Genomic DNA, 17,023 nt, shown 5'->3' with positions numbered 1-17,023 from the left:
CACCGGCCTGCTCCGCGGGGACGCGGCTCCGGCCCGACTCCGGCCGGTCCGGTGGCGGCGGCGGCGGCGGCGGCGGCGGCAGCGGCAGCGGCAGCGGCCGCGATCGCTTCCCCGAGCCGGGAGCCGAAGCTCACAGCGCCGAAGCCCAGGCCGGAGCGCCCCCGCCGGCGCCGTCCGGAAGTGCGGGGGCGGGGCCCGGAGCGTGAGGCGGGGGCTTGGAGCGCGGGGGCGTGCCATGAGCGTGGGGGCGGGGCCATGAGCGTGGGGCGGGGCCAGGAGGGTGGGGCGGGGCCGGGAACACAGACGAATCCCGAGAGCGGTGACAGGGCGAAGAACCCTGGTGGGCGGAGCCTCTAACGTGGAGGCGGGGCCGGAGCGTGGAGGCGGAGCCAAGAGAGTGGCCGCCCGGCCGAGAGCGCTAGACGGAACCGGAGCGCAGGGAAGGGCGAAGAGAGTAGCGGGTGAGGCCTCGAGCGTGGGGGCGGAGCCTCGAGCATGGAGGCGGGGCCTGATGTAGGCGGGGCCTGATGTAGGCGTGGACACTGAGCGTGGAGGCGGGGCCAAAAGCGCCTAGGCGGAACCGAGGCGGGCCCGAGGCGTGACGCAGAGCCTGAGCGGGTGGGCGTGATCAAATGTGTCGGTTGGGGAGAGGCCTTGGTGTGGACGGTGTAAGGACGCTGTCAAGGGTGACCCGGGAGGGGGCGCCGGAAACTGCGCTGGTCCCCTGGGGCTGTGTGGTCCGGGAGGGTGGCCCGAGCACCGAGCAGACGGACGGCCCTCAGGCGCACTGCGGGCGCACTCCAGGTTGCAGCCCTTTTCTGCCGCCCACACGGTGTCCACCGGCCCAGGGCTCCCCAGGTCGGCACCCACAGGCCCGGCCCGCGCCCAGCCGGCCTGCCACGGCCTCGGAGCTCCCTGAACGGGAAGACCCTCTCGGGAGGACGGCCACCAACTGCCCACGGCACAGAAGAAAGCAGGTGTCCAGGAGTTGGGCGGTTGGATAGCACAGCCAGGCTGACCAGGAACTAAGCCCCTGGTGACATCCAGCCTCTTTGTCCCCCTGCTCCGTGCCTGCTGCCCCCCAGGCAGCCAGGGCCCTGAGAAGGTGGGCTTGGGCTCTGCCCTCCCTGAGTCCCCAGCCCATCAGGACCCAGCCAAGACCAGGGCACACAGTAGGCATCCAATAAGTGTTGGATGTCACTTGGGCAGGGGCCCCAACCTCCAAAGAGCTGTGGGGGGGACTGGCTGAGGCCCCACCCCAACTGGTCCAGCCTGCCTCAATTTCTACCAGGCACCATCCAGCGTCCCAGCAAGGGCTCCACTTCCCATCACTGCCCCGTGGGTCCCACTGGCCCAGGCCAGCCTGAGAGCAAGGGCTTCTGGGTGTCCTGATCCTTGCACCCACTACCGTTCTCCCCCTCGCTGTTTCCATGGCAGCCCTTGCCTGATCTGCAAGCCCAGCTGGCTAGCTCCCATGTTGCCCACCCACCACCAGCCCTTCCCAGAGGAAAAGGATGTGGGCACCAGGAATTGATTACTGCCCCTAAGGAATTGCTTCTGCCACTCCCATGATCACCCAGGACCTTGTCCTCCAGCAGTGCCATATCAGACCTGGCACCTTGAAAAATGCTCCCGACAAGCTCCAGGGCATGGCTGTACCCCCATTCTAACACAAGGAAGTTGAAGTTCAGGCCACACAGGGACCTGCTCACCTCCTCCCGGCCCAGGGCTCCCCAGCCCCTCATCCATCCCACACTATCCTCAGCAGCCCTCACCTGGCCTGCTCTCTGGAGCTGTCGCAGCCTTCAGGGCTCTTCCCTGGGTGCATTTGGTCACATGCCCATCTTCATGCTTCAATTATGCTGCCCCCCCCCCCAACTCCCCAGGTCACCTCTAATGCCACCACATCTTCTCCTGATTCACCCTTGCTGCCCATCCTCATCCCTCATAGCTCCCAGGCAAGGGGAGAAGTCCAGGCTTGGGGCACTCTACCCATCAGCCAACCTCCTACCCAGCTGCCCACTGCTGGCCCCTGCCTGGAGTGAGCGGCACAGAGGCATCCCAACCCCCAGCATCCAGCTTCCCAGGACTCAGCACAGCCTCTGATGCCCAGGGTTTCATAGGAAAGGGGAGCAATGAGGGACGAGGGCCACCAGGGAAGAATCCCCAGCCTGCCAGTGGCCCAGGCCGCCATCCAGGGCAGGCTGGGCAGGAGCAGGGGCTATGGGTAGGGAAAGCACATCAGAGGAACTGCACTGCTGAACCCACTAGAGTCCTGGTGGCAGGTGTCACTCTCACCCACATCCAGCTGGGATGGCCCCAGGCCTCCCAGTGCTGGGTACAGGAGATGCCTTTGCAGCCTCCCCCGGACACTGTTCAGCCACAGAGACTTAGAGACAGAGGAGGTGGCCATCATGGCACAACAGAGTCTCTGTGGGGTGCAGGAGTCCTCGGTGGGCCGAACAGACATCAGGACCTCCAGGACACTGGTCCTCAGGCTGTCTTTCCACCCCCAGACACGGGCCCTCAATGCTTGCCTTGGTTCTGCAGAGCTGCTGCTGTGGCCAGGCCAGGCTCCCAGGGTCGTGTCCACATCCATCCTCCTCCTGGCCCATGGTGGCAGATGTCCCCAGGCCCTGGGACCAGAACAGGGCCCTCGTGCCTCTGGCTCCTCGGGGCCCTCGCCCTGTGGGGACAGGAAGGGAGTCAGAAAGCCTGGAGGAAAATCTGTAGCCCTGCTTCAGGGTTGTGGCTATGGGCACTCAGGGGAGGCTGGAGCAGGGTGGCGGTGGGAGGAGCCCGGAGGAGGGAGCATGGGGAGGCTCTGAAGAGAGGGAGGCAGGGAGGGCAGCCCTGGGGGCCTGCACTGGAGCAAGGGTGACCTGGCAGGGGGACTGCATCAACCACCCAGATCTGAGAGCAGACACAGAGCCGTGGGAGCCTCACTTGGGAACAGGGAAGTCCATGATGGAGCCCTCTTTTCCTACAGAAGTCCTTTAAAATGCACCCCTCCCTGGGGGCAGGAGTCTGCCACAGGAGGCTTTGATGTGATAAACTGTAGATGACATTTGTTCAGGCTTTCCAGGAATGAAATAAAAAACTTAAGAGCAGAAAATAAATCATTTTCTTCAACTGAGACATAAAAGGAATATTTGAAACTGAGTGAGCTCTGAAGCCTTACAGATGTTTGTCCACTTGGCTGGGGGAGACCACTTACAAGAATTAATCCTTGGGAATCATCCAAGATGCACCAAGGTGGTATGTTGAGGGGCGTCCAGCATGGCGCCATGTGTGGGGGTTGAGCCCCACAGACATGCTACTGCACGTCAGATCTGCACCACTCCTGACTCCCAGGAAGGGAGGGCAAGGAGGGGCTGTTCTGAGTCAGGCTTCTGGAGGGAGTTGCAAGCTTCAGGCTGGGCCCCTTCTGGGCTCTGCATTTTCAGCTCTTCTGCCTGACCCCAAGTGTGCACAGTGGGAGTGCGCAATGGGCAGGCAGGTGAGGACCTGGAGAGGGAGGAGGCCTTGGCTCATCAGTTCTGACGAGTGCAAGTGGACTTCCCTTCTGAGAGGTGGTCCCAGCCACAGCGGCCAGCCACCTTCCTGGCCATGAACCTAGACCCCTGGGCTCCATGTTTTGTCCTGAGTGTCCTTTTTCCATCAGTTCTGAGCTCAGCGAGGAGGGCCACGTGTTCCCCCATCACAAGTTCAATAAAGGATGTGGAGACATCACACCAAGGGTGTGAGAGACACCACCAAGTAGAAAGGCCTGGAGCCCACACACACGGCACCCACTTGGGTGGACGCAGAGAATGTGCCTATAAAGGCAGGAACTACCCCAGAGCATTAATACCGGTCGTTGCTGGAGGGCGATTAAGGCGGGCTCCAGTCTCTTCACACATCAGGAAGAAGGTCTACAACAATGCTACTGTTGAGATCTTAGGAAAACCAGGAAGCTGCAATAGGCCGTCGTCCCATCAACGGTCAGTATAAATTAATCCATCATAGTGAGGCCAGCCTCAGGTGAGGATCCTGGGGTATGGGACAGAGTTGACCCATGGGGCAGTGTCAGGCGGGGTGTGACTGCTGTGGTCGCCCTGAGTCGGCCTTGGGACCAGCAAGAAGGTGCCACCTTGAGCTTCCTGGGCCGGCCAGCTCCATGGCCACCCTGGGCTGGGGCCTCCCTAGGCCCCGACTTTGCCTCAGGCAGGTCCCCCACCTCTTTCCACCTGTGTCTGGCTCCCCTCATCCTTCCCACCTGGGGGCAGGTGTGTCCTCCAGGCTGTCATTTTGCATCCCTCTTGTTGCCTGGAGTTCTCTTGCCAGCCTGCAGCCAAAGCTGCCACAGACAGACGCCCAGGAGCAACCCCAGTCCCAGTGCCAAGCTAGGGAGGTGGGGGGACAGGAGCAGGGCTTTGCTTCAGACAAACTGGCTCCAAGGTCACCTCAGTCGTGCAAGACACTTTCTGACCCTGCTGCTCTCTGTCATCCAGTCCTAGTGGCCCCTGCTCCTAGGAGGCACCTCATCCTGCCCTGGCCTCTTAGGGGCCAGGAGGTCCCACCCACAGAGATGGAGAGCTGAGCACTCTGCCATTGCCGGCGCGGGCAGTACGCTCACAAACGGGCGCAGTGGTCACCTGCTTGCTCCCGCTCGCTCAGAGCCCGGAGTTCCAGGCCCCGCAAGCTGGTGGCATGCTCGTCTCAGGGTCCCTGCACAGACCACTCACCCAGCAGACCTGACACAGCTCCCCTCATCCCTGCCGGCCCCCAGGAGTCAAGGGCGAAGCCCCAAAGCCAGCACACTCCATGCCAGGGTGCCCTCCACACACCCCCAACTCAGGTCTCATCCTGTGTCCTGAGGGGGTCCTGTCAGTCCAGGCGGAGGGGCACAGCAGGGACACCTTTCTGCACTGCCTCTCTGGAGGATTCTGACTGCAAGGGTGTGTCTAGTGGGCTCAGGGATGGAGGATGGGCATTGAGGGCTCGATGGCCAAGATGGCTCCCACCAGCCACAGGGGCTTGGGAAAGAGGAGGGGTGAGCAACCCACCCACCCCCAACCCAGTACCTCCCCAACTTGGGGCCTCAGCGTCACCCGCCCAGCTCCTGCCTCCCTGGACACTTAAGCATCTGCCTGTGTCTTGGGCTGGCCAGAGACTCTGGGCACCTCCTTGAGCCAGAGTATCCTCCTTAGCAAAGTGAGAGTCCCAACGTGATCCTGCTGGCCTCAGAGGTCTGTGTGTGACCCTCCATGAATGGGCCCAGGCCACGGGATGGAGCCCACGCTGGCTGTGGTCTCAGACACATCGCAAACAGAGGACTGGGCCTCCTGGCCTCGCCCACCCCCAGTGCTCTTTCCTCAGGAGCACTGGTGTCCACATGGAAGGGCCAGGTTCCTGGGGACCTCGGCCCAACTTCTGGAAGCAGCAGGTAAAGTCCCACCTTCCCAGTCAGCCTCCCCTTCTGCTCTTGGGGCCGCCTGCCCGCGTGCTGCACTGACCCTCACGCCAAGCAGACTCCCCCTCTGTCCTCTCTGTCCCTGTCCTGGCTGCCCCATCCCCGAAGGCCTCTCCCAGTGCCGTGAGCGCTCACACCCATCTGAAGGTTATTGTTTCTCCTTCTACCTGACACACCTCATTCCACCCCCAGGCCCCACCCCGGCCAAGTCCCCATAGTCTTGGGGACCAGGGCCACCCCTCGAGTTGATAGCTAGGGGCCTTGGTGGTGGGAGGCAGGGAAGTGCTGCCCCAGGTGGGCCAGCTGCCCCCGTCCCCAGCCCACCCCTCCAGGTCTGCCTCCGCCACCCGCCCTCCACTTTGCCATCCCTCGATGTCTCTCTCGGCTGCCTAGGAGCCCTGCGGCTGCCGCGGCCCAGTTGTAAGTATGTGATTATGTATGCCGGGTCCCTCTGGCCCCTTTGTTGCTGCAGAATCTGTCATGGCAAACAAAAGTGCACTGGATTAGCCACAGTGGATTAAAAGATTTGCTTCTCAGAGTTTACCTAATAACCTAACAATCGCACTGACGGAGGCTTTGAACCTCTGAGACACACTCGCCAGGCCATCTGGGAGCCCTCAGCCTCTGCGGGCAGCAGGATGGTTGGGGTAATTACAGGCAGCCTCCGCCCGTCTTCACACCCGGCTCGGCCGTGGCGGGCCTGAGCACTCGGCTCCTGCCAGGCCCGTCTGGGCCCAACGTGGGGACGAGACCAGACTCCAGGAGAAGAAGATGGAGGCCCAGGTTGGGGGCCAAGGCCCAGGCAGGACCTCCTTCCAGAGGGCCCGCTGCCCAAGGCCAGGTGTGGGTGGTGGGCACCAGCCCTTGCCTGCACGGGCCCACCCCCCCAGGGGCATCCACACGTCACACACAGCAGCAAGGACACTGCAACATGGAGTGTGGCCATGGCCGGCAGGTGACACTCCGGGCTCCACCATGCCATGGCGCACAGCCCCACGGGCAGCGCCCCTCAACGCACATTCCTGCACACACGCGTGCACACGCGCACACACGCACACACACACGAGCGCGTCCCTCTTTGATCTCCAAAGGACACTCCATTTACAAGCTCTTAATCGCAGCTGCCTTTTCGGGGCCTGTCCTCTGAAGTCCCGAGTAATGGGATTTGGCGCTTCTGATCCATCTTGGGCTGACCACTCCCCGTTATAGGTGGACGTTTTTTCCTTTTTTTCCACCTTTTTTTTTCTTCTCGAAAAAATGCTTCTGAAACCGCACTGCCTTGACATGCCTGTTGCCTAGCCCTGGGAGCAGTGGCCGGGCAGCTGTTACGCCCAGGGCCTCGGCCAGTTGGGGGTCTTTGATGCCGCCTCTACGTGAAATCTGCCAAGAAAGACCCACGAGAGCGTTTTTCGGACCTCGGTGCATTGGGATTCATCCTGCCTTGCGCCGTTTCCTTTGTCTCTCTTCCCATGACCCTTCCTTGGGATATTTGGGGAGAGGGTCCTGGGGCGAAGGTGCAGAGGGTGGGGTGGGCTGAGGGCTGTGGGCTCAGCCACAAGAACAATGGGCAGCAGGGAGCGCGTCCACCTGTCTGCCCGTCTGCCCGTCTGTCTATCCGTGCGCCCACCCAGCTTACCTCACCTGCCTGGCTCCGTGTGCCTGCTCCCGCCCCACCGGCCCGCGCTCCGCCATGCTGGGCCTGGCTGTCCGTCCGAGCACTCTGAGCCACTCCAGGAAGCGGGTCCCTGCTCTTGGCCACTGTGTGGCTGCAAGGAAGAAGCGTGACTCTAGGCTGCAGCTCGGGCTCCCACCGCCGATTGGCTGAGGCAGGGACCAGATGACGGCCTCGGAACCCTATGGTAGCCATGGCAACCAGCCCCTTTAGACACCGCCACCCCCGAGCCACTCCTGACTGCGGAGGGAGCAGGCGGCACCGCTGGTGGGCCCATGCCAGGGTCCCCTTGGAGGGTCGGGTCAGACGTGGCTGGATGGTTGCTGCTCCTGCACCAGCTGTTGGGTGTTTCTTTGTGTGTGTGTTTCATGCATGTCCAGTGTTAGGGGTCCCTGTCCCTCTCTTGGGACATATGCTAGGCCACTCCATGCCCTTCCTGACGCCCTGGCAGTGGCAGGAACAGTGTCCTTGCAGCCTCTACTGAGAGGAAGACTTCAGGTCAGGCTTGTCCCAGGAGCTGAAGGCCAGGCCCAGGCTGGTGAGAAAATAATGCGTGAGGGCAGCAGGAGGAGGAGGAGCAGGAGGAACTCCCCACCCCCAGGAGGCAGATCCAAGCTCTCCTCCACCTCAGACCCCAAAGGGCCTACGGGCCTCATCTCTGCCTGCCAACCCCTCCACAGCCCTCTCCTTAGTCCTTTGGACACACAGTCACACACAGCCCCAGCATGGCCCTCCTGCCCCACAGACCTTGTGTCTCTACCCAATAGGACCTTGGGACACTTTCCAACCCTGTGTCTTTGCACCCACTCTTCCTGTGGCCTGCCCCAGTGTCTGCTGGCCTCAGTGAGGCCTTCCCTGATGTCTCAAGGCCACAGTTATTCAGCAAGGGCACAATGCAGCATCACTCCAAGAACTGGCCATCCTGGGTGTTGCAGGACAGAGAGCAGCCCAGAGCCACCCCCACCCCATCTCCATGACAACCCCTGGCCTTTCAAAAAGCCCCCGGGGTCAGCACCTCCTGGTCAAGGCCCCCATGTAGGGCACCTGAGAGCCCTTAGGAGGCCCAGCCCGGACCTGCTGAGCAGAAGATGGAGGAAGAGCTGCAGGGCTTGGAGAAGCAGGTGTGGGCCTCAAGCCCCCAGGAAGAAGCCAAGGCTGAGGCAGGCCCCTGCCGAGGCCACTGCCAAAGCCAGAGGGACCCAGGTGTAAGGGGGAGCATGGAATAGGAGTCCAGAGTGGTCACACATCTGAGGGAACAGGCATAGGGCAGGCTGGGCCCAGAGTCACAGGGCACAGAAACTGCTCGGCCAGCACCCTGGACTTGTCCTGCTCTTCACACTGGCCTGGCCACACCCCAATCTGCCCAGTCATGGGGCTTCCACCCCCAGCCTCAGGGCATCCCCTGCTGTGCTGGATGCCATGCGCAGACAGATCTTGTCCAAGCGCAAAGTGGGCTGGGTCACCTGTGGGTGGTAAAGGGGCCAGGGCCTGGAGCCTCATTCTGGGGCTCAGGGTGAGCAGGGGAGGACTCTGGCGTGCTACGTCACAGGGTGCCTATCTGCACAGGGCTGGAGCCGCTGGGCAAGTTCTCCTGACTCAGGGCTCCAGCTAGGGGGCAGCCAGTGGCGGTGAGGAGAGGGGCTCAAGGGGACAGCAATGGATGGTGAAGGTTGAGGTGGGTCCCAGTGCATGTGGATGGGCCCCACAGCAGCTCCCTTGTGCTCCCAGCACTGACAGGGCCCGGGTTGCCCTCTGCACACCTGCCACCCTGCAGACCCTGATAGTGAGGGGTCAGGCACAGAGCCCTGGACTGAGCCCTGCCCCTCTCAGCCTAGGTTGACCCCTCTCTAGGTAGGGTTGGTCCTTCTACCTGCCCTGGGACACAGGGACAGTGGAATCAGGCAGTGGACACAACAGGGCCTTGAGACATCATGGTGTTGATGGCCATGCTACTGTCAGGGCCTCCAGTGCTGGTCCCGAGGGCCCCTCCCCAGTCCATAGCCATAGTGATGCTTCACTCTCCTGTCCACAGCCCAGCATGGAAGCTGACTGGTTGAGCTGTTGTCATAGAAACACATAGGAAGGTGGACCCAGCTGGTGCAGAGACAGGGGCATGGCCTGTTTGCAGCCATGGGTAAGTGTAGGGCAGCTCAGACTTCCACAGGTTTGACCTTGATCAGCACAACCCCCTGCCCTGCACCAACCCAGGGTCCTGATGGGCTGCAGGGCCTCAGCCAGGGCAGAACTGGAGCTCTGACAGAGCAACAAAGAGACTGTGGTTGAGACTGTGCAGAGGTGTGGTTGACGGGAGATGGAAATGAAGGCAGCTCAGGAGCCTCCGCCTGACCAGGGCCAGGAGGGTGGGACACATGGAGGGCAGGGACGTGTGGCTGATGGGCAGCTCAGCTCCTGGCTCCGTGCTTGTGGGTGAGTGCAGCCCTTGTGTCCTCTCCCCACTCCCACCTCCCAGAGGAAACCGGAAGGTCTGGGTTATTGTTTTCTTGGGGCTGGGGAGTGAGTCTGTCACTCAGTGAGGGCTTCTGAACCTTTCCTGAGTCAAGGATTTTTGTGAGAATTTGATGAAACTGATGCTGCACCACCAGAAAAAGGCTCATGTTTTAGTTCTGGGGTCAGGACCACACTCAGACCCCCACCTCAGTCTGGCCTCAGGCTATGCGGGGGGGCAAGTGACCTGCTAAGGGCATGCCAAGCTCCTCCCAGGAGCCAGCCGAAGCCAGTCTGGGCCCACCAGTGCTGACAGGGAGGCCAATTCTACCCTCCATCCACCTCTCCCCTCCCCCGGAATGCTCACACCTGGCCCAACCCCACACTGCTCAGGCCACAAGCCCTATGCCAGCGCCAGGTCCCTCAGGTCCCTTGAGGCTCCAGGAATGGCACAGGCACCCCCTCGGCCTGTGGTCTTAGTTGGGGCGGGAAGGAGCAGGCAAGGGAGGGGTACCTGAGTCAATATCAGTGAACTGGGGATGTTCTGGGTGCGCATCACAGGGGTACCCAGGCAACAGACTGGGGGGGGTGGGAAAAGGGGGGGGCACAGAAAGGGGATCCTGAATGTGGGAGGGAACCAGGAGGTGGAAGCTGGGGAGACTAGCCCACCCAGAGCACCAGCAGTTTGTGTGGTTCAGACAACTGGGCTGGGCGTTGCCAGCCCACAGAGCGGGGCCAGGAGTGAGCTGGGCATCATCAGCTTTTGGTAAAATTCTTAAAAAATTAAAACGGTCACAGAATAGCGATGAGGACGCGTGGGGTCTCAAAGCGTCCCCGGAGGAGACTGGGACTGGTGACCTCTGGGGCATTCCCCCCAGGGCTCTGACCCCAAGGCAGCCCCCAATCCTGGATGACCTCCCTGCGAGCCATGGAGCCTCCAGGGCCCTCTTGCAGCCATGCCCACTGGCCAGCTGCACGCTCCCTATGGCCTCCCGTCCCATAAAAGCCCAGGTGGCATCACTTCCACGGCTCCCTCAGGGGAGCCTGGTGCCCCTCAGTCAGTTGCCAGGATCAGGTCAGGGGAACCCACCTGTGTCCTCCCAGAGAGACCCAAATGGGTCTCAGTGCTCAGGACTTCCAGGTAGGGTCAGCGAAGAGGGTCATGCCACCCCTCAATCTCAGAGCAGGAAAGGCCTCAGGTGCCTGGTCCAGTCTCCCACTGGGGGCCACATCCCCACCCAAGTTCAGGTCTGGGTCAGCTGAAGAGGGAACATCTGTGTCACAGGCCCTGCAGGCCATGCGGCTTCTGCCTCCTTTTGGACCGTGACAGGGAGGTGCTAACAGAAGCTCCAGACTCAAGGCCTTCCCTGCGAGACACTGGCACCAACAGCACCCTCTGGGGCCCCTGCATCTCCCAGAGCTGGGGGTGGGTGCTCGCCACCCCAAAGGCAGTGCTGGTGCAGACACCATACAGCCACTCCCAGAGCCAGAACATAGCACCAGGCCTTTGTTCTGGAGAACATTCCAGGCAATGTGCAATGAGGAGGAGTGAGCACAGTCCTACTCTATCCTAGGATGCCTCCCACAATGCTGGGTTCTCCCAGAGAAAAGCACCAAAACCTTGCACACCTAAGGACCACCACCCACCTCAGCTGCGTCCCGGGTCTCTGAGGCACGGGGTGAGCCTGATCCTCTAAGCAAAGCAGCACACACACAGCCCGGCTCAGACTTTACTCACACTGTCCCCCGAGGGTGGTGACCTGCCTTGGCAGGGCCTCCACTGCGGGGAGGAGGGGACAGAGGCAGCGAGAGGGCCCCAGGCCTCTGGGGATCCTGGGACAAGAGACCTCCTGGGGCCTCCACAAAGCCCACCCTACCCAGGAGCTGCGCGGCCAGCACACACGACCACGGGTGGCCCTCACCACCACCCCAGGCTCTGTCCACGGTGCCAAAGGGGGCGGGGTGCTGAGCTTGGCTGTCAGGCCCAGGTCCCAGTGCGGCTACGTCCTGATGGCTCTCTTCTGCACCACTGCCGGCTCAGACAGCGCTTGCTGCTGAAGCTGTTCAATCAGCTCCTCCACGTAGACCTTGAACAGAGGAATGGGGTCCTAGAGAGACAAGACAGGTCACAGTGAGGCGCTCTGGGGAGAGTGGGGATCCAGTTCCTGACCAAACACCGAGAGGAATCGAGCATGAGAGGACCAGGCCCCTCCGGCTTGGCCACGGGGTCAAGCAAGGCTGCCATCCGCTAGCCCCCAGCCCAGAGGACAGTGCTCTGTTCATGGGAGAGGGGCCGCATGGGCCTTGGCTGCAGAGACTCCAGGCAGAGAGAAGGGGCAGCAGCTGCAATGGGCCCCCTGTCCTGGCAGCTATTACACGCTCCAGACTCCTCTAGGGGACAGACACAAAAGGCCTCAGTGCAGTACTGGGCAGACCCTGGGGAATACTAGGTGGCCACAGAAATCGATGGTGCCAAGCATCCAGCTCTTATCCATCTTCCCATCCACGAAACCAGCCAGGGGGGGCAGGAGAGGGTCAGGACCTGGAGGGAAGGGAGTGGGCCACACGGAGACCACAGCCCACAGCTCCCGCTGGGCAGCAGTGCCTCCCCAAGCCCACCCAGTGCCCCTGTCAACGCACCCCAGGGGCTGCTGCTTGGCAGCTGTGCCCACTCCTGAGAGGGCAGGGTAGCTGGTGCTCACACACGCTCACCTTCTCTTCCAGGAGCCTCTGCTTCTCCACGGCCTCGTCCAGTGTCAGGCCAACCCACTCGGCTTCTGCCTCCGGGATGACAAACGCCTGGGCAGACAGAGATGGGCTCGCGGGTGAGGTCAGGGGCGGGCAGCCGGCCAGGGGGCCCACGAGGAGCAGTAAGTAAAGGCTGGAGCCCTGACCTTGTACTTATCGTAGATGGCCGCCCTCCTGTCGGGGTCATCTGGGTGCAGCTGGGGGTCCTGTCGGGCAAGCCGCAGCAGCATCCCTCGCTTCAGGTCCATCCCAAACTTGGAGCACAGGTCCTCCTTCGGGGTCTGGCAGGAGACTCTGCATGGGGCCAGGTGCTGTGGGCAGGGCCCTGCCCACCCCACCAGCCGGCCCCTCCAGCTTCCTCCCCAGCAGCTGGCAGCCCCCAGGCCAGCCTGGTGGAGCACTTTAGGCCAGGTGGGCAGCCCCAGCACCCAGACCAGAAGCAAGGAAGGTCGAAGAGCAGAGAAGGAGGCAGCTGTGCTCCCTCGGCCACATGGGCAAGATGACCGTCCACAGTGATGGACACCCACTGGGGCTGCCCAGAAAGGGACATGGTCCCGTTTACATCTCACAGGGAACCCCAGCGTGGTGCAGATCTGCTTGCCTTGAGAATGTAGAAGTCAAACCCGTAGGCCTCGTCGATGAGGTCCAGGGTGCGCATGGTCACAGACACGGTGAACCTGGTATCCAGGATCTCACTGTAAAGCTCACGCTGGAACAGCTGCGGCTTCCACACCTTCTTCACCCTCTTGGAGAGCTGAGGGGGCAAGAAACTTGGTGAGCGCTGCTGCTTTTCCCCACACACTGGAGTGGGGAGACTGGGCATGTGGAGCTGCAGTTGCCCACCCAGAGGTCAGCTTCTCCCCAGACCTTGCCCAAGTTGCTGGTGTTTATTCCAGACACACTGCACACACAACCATAACTCCATGGTTCACAGGTCATCACATCCCAAACCAGGGACCAAGGGGCCAAAGGCAAAGGGAGACGCTAGCCTAGGAGGCCTCAAAGACATAAGCCCCCTCCTCCCCCCAGGCTCCCCACCAGAGGCAACACAGCTCAGGGGGCAGACTCAGGAGACCTGCTCCCAGGTGAGCCTCTCGGCCTTCCCAAATGCCAGCAATGTAGGTGTCACGAAAAGTAGGGAATGTATGGCGGTCAAGCTGACAGGTGACCTTAAACCTCATTCTCCATCTCTTCTCACCACACAAGGCTCATCTATATACTTCATCTGGCTGCCGGAACTGCGACTTTTTACTCCTCAGGACGCTCTTCAGATGGAGCTGTGTCTCCACCAGACTGTAAGCTCCCTCTCCCCGAGGGGTGGGGGTCCCTTTCACTATCCAGGTACCTCCAGAGCCCGGAGCAAGGCAGCGAGGCCCAGGAAGTACCGCTCAAGCCCGTCCTGCTCACCCACCTTGTCGTTGTTAACGTATCTGTGACCCTGCACCCAGCCCTCGCCGCCCCAGAGCCCCAGCTGGGACTCCGGGGGATAGTGAACGGGAATGGGCACGTCCTCCACGCGCTCCCGCTGCCCGTTCTTGGGGTTGATCTTGATTTTGACCCCGTGTGGCCTGTAGTGCACGGGAGTGGGCGTCCGCGCCTCCTCCAGGGAACGCAGGTAGTGCTGGGGCAGGCGGGAGTAGATGCCCTCCCGCAGCCGGAGCTGCTTCCACAGGCCGACCGGGACCTTGTGCAAGGGCATCGCGGCGAGCCTGGCAGGAGGCAGTGGCCACCGTCACGCGCGCCCGGCCGGAGGCGGGCCCCGACCCCCACCCCCAACTCCAGCCCCCGGCGCCCCGCCCCAATTCTACCCTCAGGAGCCGCCTCGACCCCTGCCCCATGGCCCCGCGCGGCCCCGACCCCAGCCGCGTGACCCCGGGCGGCCCAACCACCGCAAGACCCCGACTCCAGAGCCAGCCCACCACCTACTTAACTGAGTCCCGCTCCCCGCCGGAACCGGAAATTGTGCCGCGGCACCTTTCCCTCCACCCGCCGCTGACTGGCTGCAAAGCCGGTCGGTCTACACACCCCCTCGTCCCGCCCCCTTTCCCGTCTTTAGGGACCGTAGAAAACTCGCTGTGGAAACGGCGGCAGCTGCAGGCACCGTCGGCAAGTGTGGGCCCATTTCCCGGGAGCAGGGACTTGTCATTCTCGGTCCCACCTCCCCTCCTCCCGGAAAGAGCGCAGAAAACAATGTAAAAACTCTTTTGCCTTGAAACATCATGTAGAATATTAAATTCACCAATCACAGTGCAATCAGAGCTACAGAAAAATACGTCTTAAATGTCTTGAAAAAAATTCCTCCCCAAAATACTGTATATAAATGTTTCCGCTTTACAAGCCTCAAGAATGCTCCAGTGGCCAAGTGCTGGGTGACTGGGGGTGCGGGAAGCCTCCAGGGAGGCCGCAGCCTGGACAGGACTCAGAAGGGAACACGCCAGGGCCAAAAGATGGGAGAGTGCGTGCCCCCGACCCTGGGCTCAGCAGCCCTGTTCAGCACCCTCACACAGACAGCAGCCCCTTAGGGAGGGGCAGGGCACTGCTCCTGGGGCAGTCAGCAGCCCTTACCGTGCTTCCACCACAGAGGAAGGAGAAAGGCAGGGCCAGGTCTCCAGGAGCCCCCTCCCCAAACGTGTGGTTGGGCCAGTGCAGGGCGACAGCCATCACCTTCTCTCCTGGGAGTAACTCAAGGAGGTGCTCCTTAGACAGGGCCCAGGAACCCAGGGGTCAGTGGGACACAAAGATGGGACAAGGTGTGCCCTGCAGGCCCAGCACTCCCAGAGCAGCTTGGCAGCCCCCTCCCCAACAAGCTCATCACAGGGGCCTGCAGCTCCAAAACTGAGAGCCAAAGGGAGTGAAGGGGGAGGGCTGGACAGCCAGAAGTCAGCCTCCCCCATGCTACCCATGGCAGCTGGCCCTTACGGACATCCCAGTGCCATCAGCTCCCTGGTAAATGTGGTCACTCCTTCCCATGGCAAATGTATCAGCAGGGGGCATCCCCATTCCCAAGGCAGGCTGGCATTCAGGGGCACAAGGTGTCAATGAGCCAGGGATGGCATAGCTCCCAGCCTACAGGGCAGGGGCCCGTGGGAGGTGGGCTCAGGCCTCCTCGGCCCACCTGGGTCTCTCATACCACAGCCTCACAGGGGAATAGGGCAATGGGGGACTCTTACACCACATCTCCCTCCAACCATTCCCAGGCCAGAAGAACTCAGAGCCTGACCCGACATAGTACCTGTGGTCTCCAGGCAGCCAGGCCCAGGCCCCAGGGGCCACTGCAGATACCAGCGGGGACCTGCAGAGGGACCGAGTCAGCTGACAGCCAGTGGGCACAAGGGAGTTGGGGGTGAGGTCCTCTCCTTGGGAGGAGAAAGCAAAAGAGTGCTCAGGGCAATTTTATTTAGTTGGAAATGGATCTGGACAGAGTCCCTCTCCCTTGGTCCTGCCCCTGGCTGGAGAGATCATCAAAGCTGCAGGTGTCCCCAAGCTGGCTGTGTCATGTCACTGTGTACAGCTCGTCCCGGTGGTTCTTGCAGATCTCATAGTGGCAGGTGAGCTTCTGGGAGCAGGGCCAGGGCTTGGTGTGCTGTTCACGTGGTGGCAGCAAGAAGGCTGCGCTCCCTGCCAGCAGCATGTGCCAGATGCTGTGGGTATAGTAATAGTTGTCGCTGGTCATCATGGAAGTGTAGATGGTGATGGCCACAGCGGCCATGGAGATGCCAGGCAGGAGGTAGAAGACCCAGCGCTGCCAGGAGGGGGGGTAGCAGTGGCGCCGGCGCCCGCAGCGGTACACCTGGAGAAAACCACCGCACAAGTGTTGGCACAGGGGCTGCAGCCACAGCTCCCAGGGGCCTGCCCAGGTCTGGGAGTGTGGGCTGCTTGGAGGGGTTCAAGGGCACAAAGATCTATGGGTTCCTCAGGCCCAGGCCCTGGGCATGAAACCACACTGAGCCCCTGTGGGTGCCACTGGCAGCCCTCAGCAGATCTGGAGGACTCAGACCCAGGACTGAGAACATGGCCAAAATGAGGGGCCATGCTCTCTCCTCCCAGAGTGAGCGTGTATGGAGAGCCCATGCTCTTTTACCCCAATTACCAGGAGAGGGAGCCTGGGCAGGACCCCAGGCCTGCCCTAGTTCCTTACCCACATGGTGACCATGACCACAATGGCAAAGAGGCAAGGCCCCATTGTGTTCCAGGCAGCCCTGCGGTCCAGCTGCAAGGACATGGCGAAGACCAGAGCGCCCAGGAGAAACAGAACCTGGGCAAAACACAGGGACGATGGCAGGGTCACAGGAGCCCTAGGCCTGATTTGTCTTTGATGGCACAAGGTCCAGCAGGAGCAGGTGGTCTGGGCCTGCTGGTCATCCCACTGTCCCTACTGCCCCCTAGCACCTCTGCCAGTCCCCTTGGAGCAACTGGCACACCCTGCCCTGCTCTGCTGGCTGGGAGGGAGGTGCCCCTCCTCAAGCTCCTGCATTGCTGGGATCCATTAGTCCCAAGGGTCTATCCACAGGTGGATTTCTTTTTTTTTTTTTTTTTTTTTTTTTTGCAGTACGTGGGCCTCTCACTGCTGTGGCCTCTCCCGTTGCAGAGCACAGGCTCTGGACGCGCAGGCTCAGCGGCCATAGTTCACGGGCCCAGCCACTCCGCGGCATGTGGGATCCTCCCGGACCGGGGCACGAACCCGTGTCCCCTGCACCGGCAGG

At 61.8% G+C, this 17,023-nt stretch overlaps 2 protein-coding genes across 8 annotated transcripts in view; both read right to left on the bottom strand.

The window, feature by feature from the left end:
• Positions 1–11,289: 11,289 nt before the first annotated feature.
• MRPL28 (mitochondrial ribosomal protein L28) lies at positions 11,290–14,294 on the bottom strand. Of its 3 annotated transcripts, none has more exons than XM_007130370.3 (6): positions 14,247–14,294; positions 13,732–14,029; positions 12,922–13,074; positions 12,467–12,601; positions 12,285–12,371; positions 11,290–11,680 (listed from the first exon to the last, which is right to left on the bottom strand). In XM_007130370.3, the coding sequence occupies exons 2-6, from the start codon at positions 14,017–14,019 to the stop codon at positions 11,573–11,575; spliced, it is 771 nt and encodes a 256-aa protein (XP_007130432.1). In that variant the 5' UTR covers positions 14,020–14,029; positions 14,247–14,294; the 3' UTR covers positions 11,290–11,572. The 3 variants fall into 3 exon arrangements, with proteins under 3 accessions (XP_007130432.1, XP_054938488.1, XP_028340058.1); XM_055082513.1 differs by having other exon boundaries at positions 14,252–14,260; XM_028484257.2 differs by lacking the exon at positions 14,247–14,294 and adding an exon at positions 14,129–14,153.
• A 739-nt stretch (positions 14,295–15,033) lies between these two features.
• PGAP6 (post-GPI attachment to proteins 6) overlaps positions 15,034–17,023 on the bottom strand; it is a 10,455-nt gene continuing 8,465 nt past the window's right edge. For 2 of the 5 annotated variants that reach the window (XM_028484262.2, XM_007130369.4), the window contains exons 12-13: positions 16,459–16,575; positions 15,046–16,110 (exon numbers count right to left, since the gene is read on the bottom strand). In XM_028484262.2, the coding sequence (XP_028340063.1) occupies positions 15,814–16,110; positions 16,459–16,575 (414 nt within the window). In that variant the 3' untranslated portion in view covers positions 15,046–15,813. Of the gene's footprint in view, positions 16,111–16,458; positions 16,576–17,023 lie in introns of all 5 variants that reach the window. The other 3 variants (XM_007130368.4, XM_028484261.2, XM_028484263.2) reach the window with 3 other exon arrangements.

Source organism: Physeter macrocephalus, unplaced genomic scaffold (assembly GCF_002837175.3).
Source record: "Physeter macrocephalus isolate SW-GA unplaced genomic scaffold, ASM283717v5 random_152, whole genome shotgun sequence".
Classification (NCBI taxonomy): Eukaryota; Metazoa; Chordata; class Mammalia; order Artiodactyla; family Physeteridae; genus Physeter; species Physeter macrocephalus.
This window is presented reverse-complemented; position numbering and strand designations above follow the sequence as displayed.

What these genes read in the sequence shown, in the direction of transcription:
- MRPL28 (XM_007130370.3), bottom strand. Translation starts at nt 14,019, where the DNA reads ATGCCCTTGCACAAGGTCCCGGTCGGCCTGTGGAAGCAGCTCCGGCTG. An exon ending in TTGACTTCTACATTCTCAAG is followed by an intron (nt 12,602 to 12,921) that starts GCAAGCAGATCT and finishes GTCTCCTGCCAG; the next exon opens with ACCCCGAAGGAGGACCTGTG. An exon ending in AGAGGCTCCTGGAAGAGAAG is followed by an intron (nt 11,681 to 12,284) that starts GTGAGCGTGTGT and finishes TTGTCTCTCTAG; the next exon opens with GACCCCATTCCTCTGTTCAA.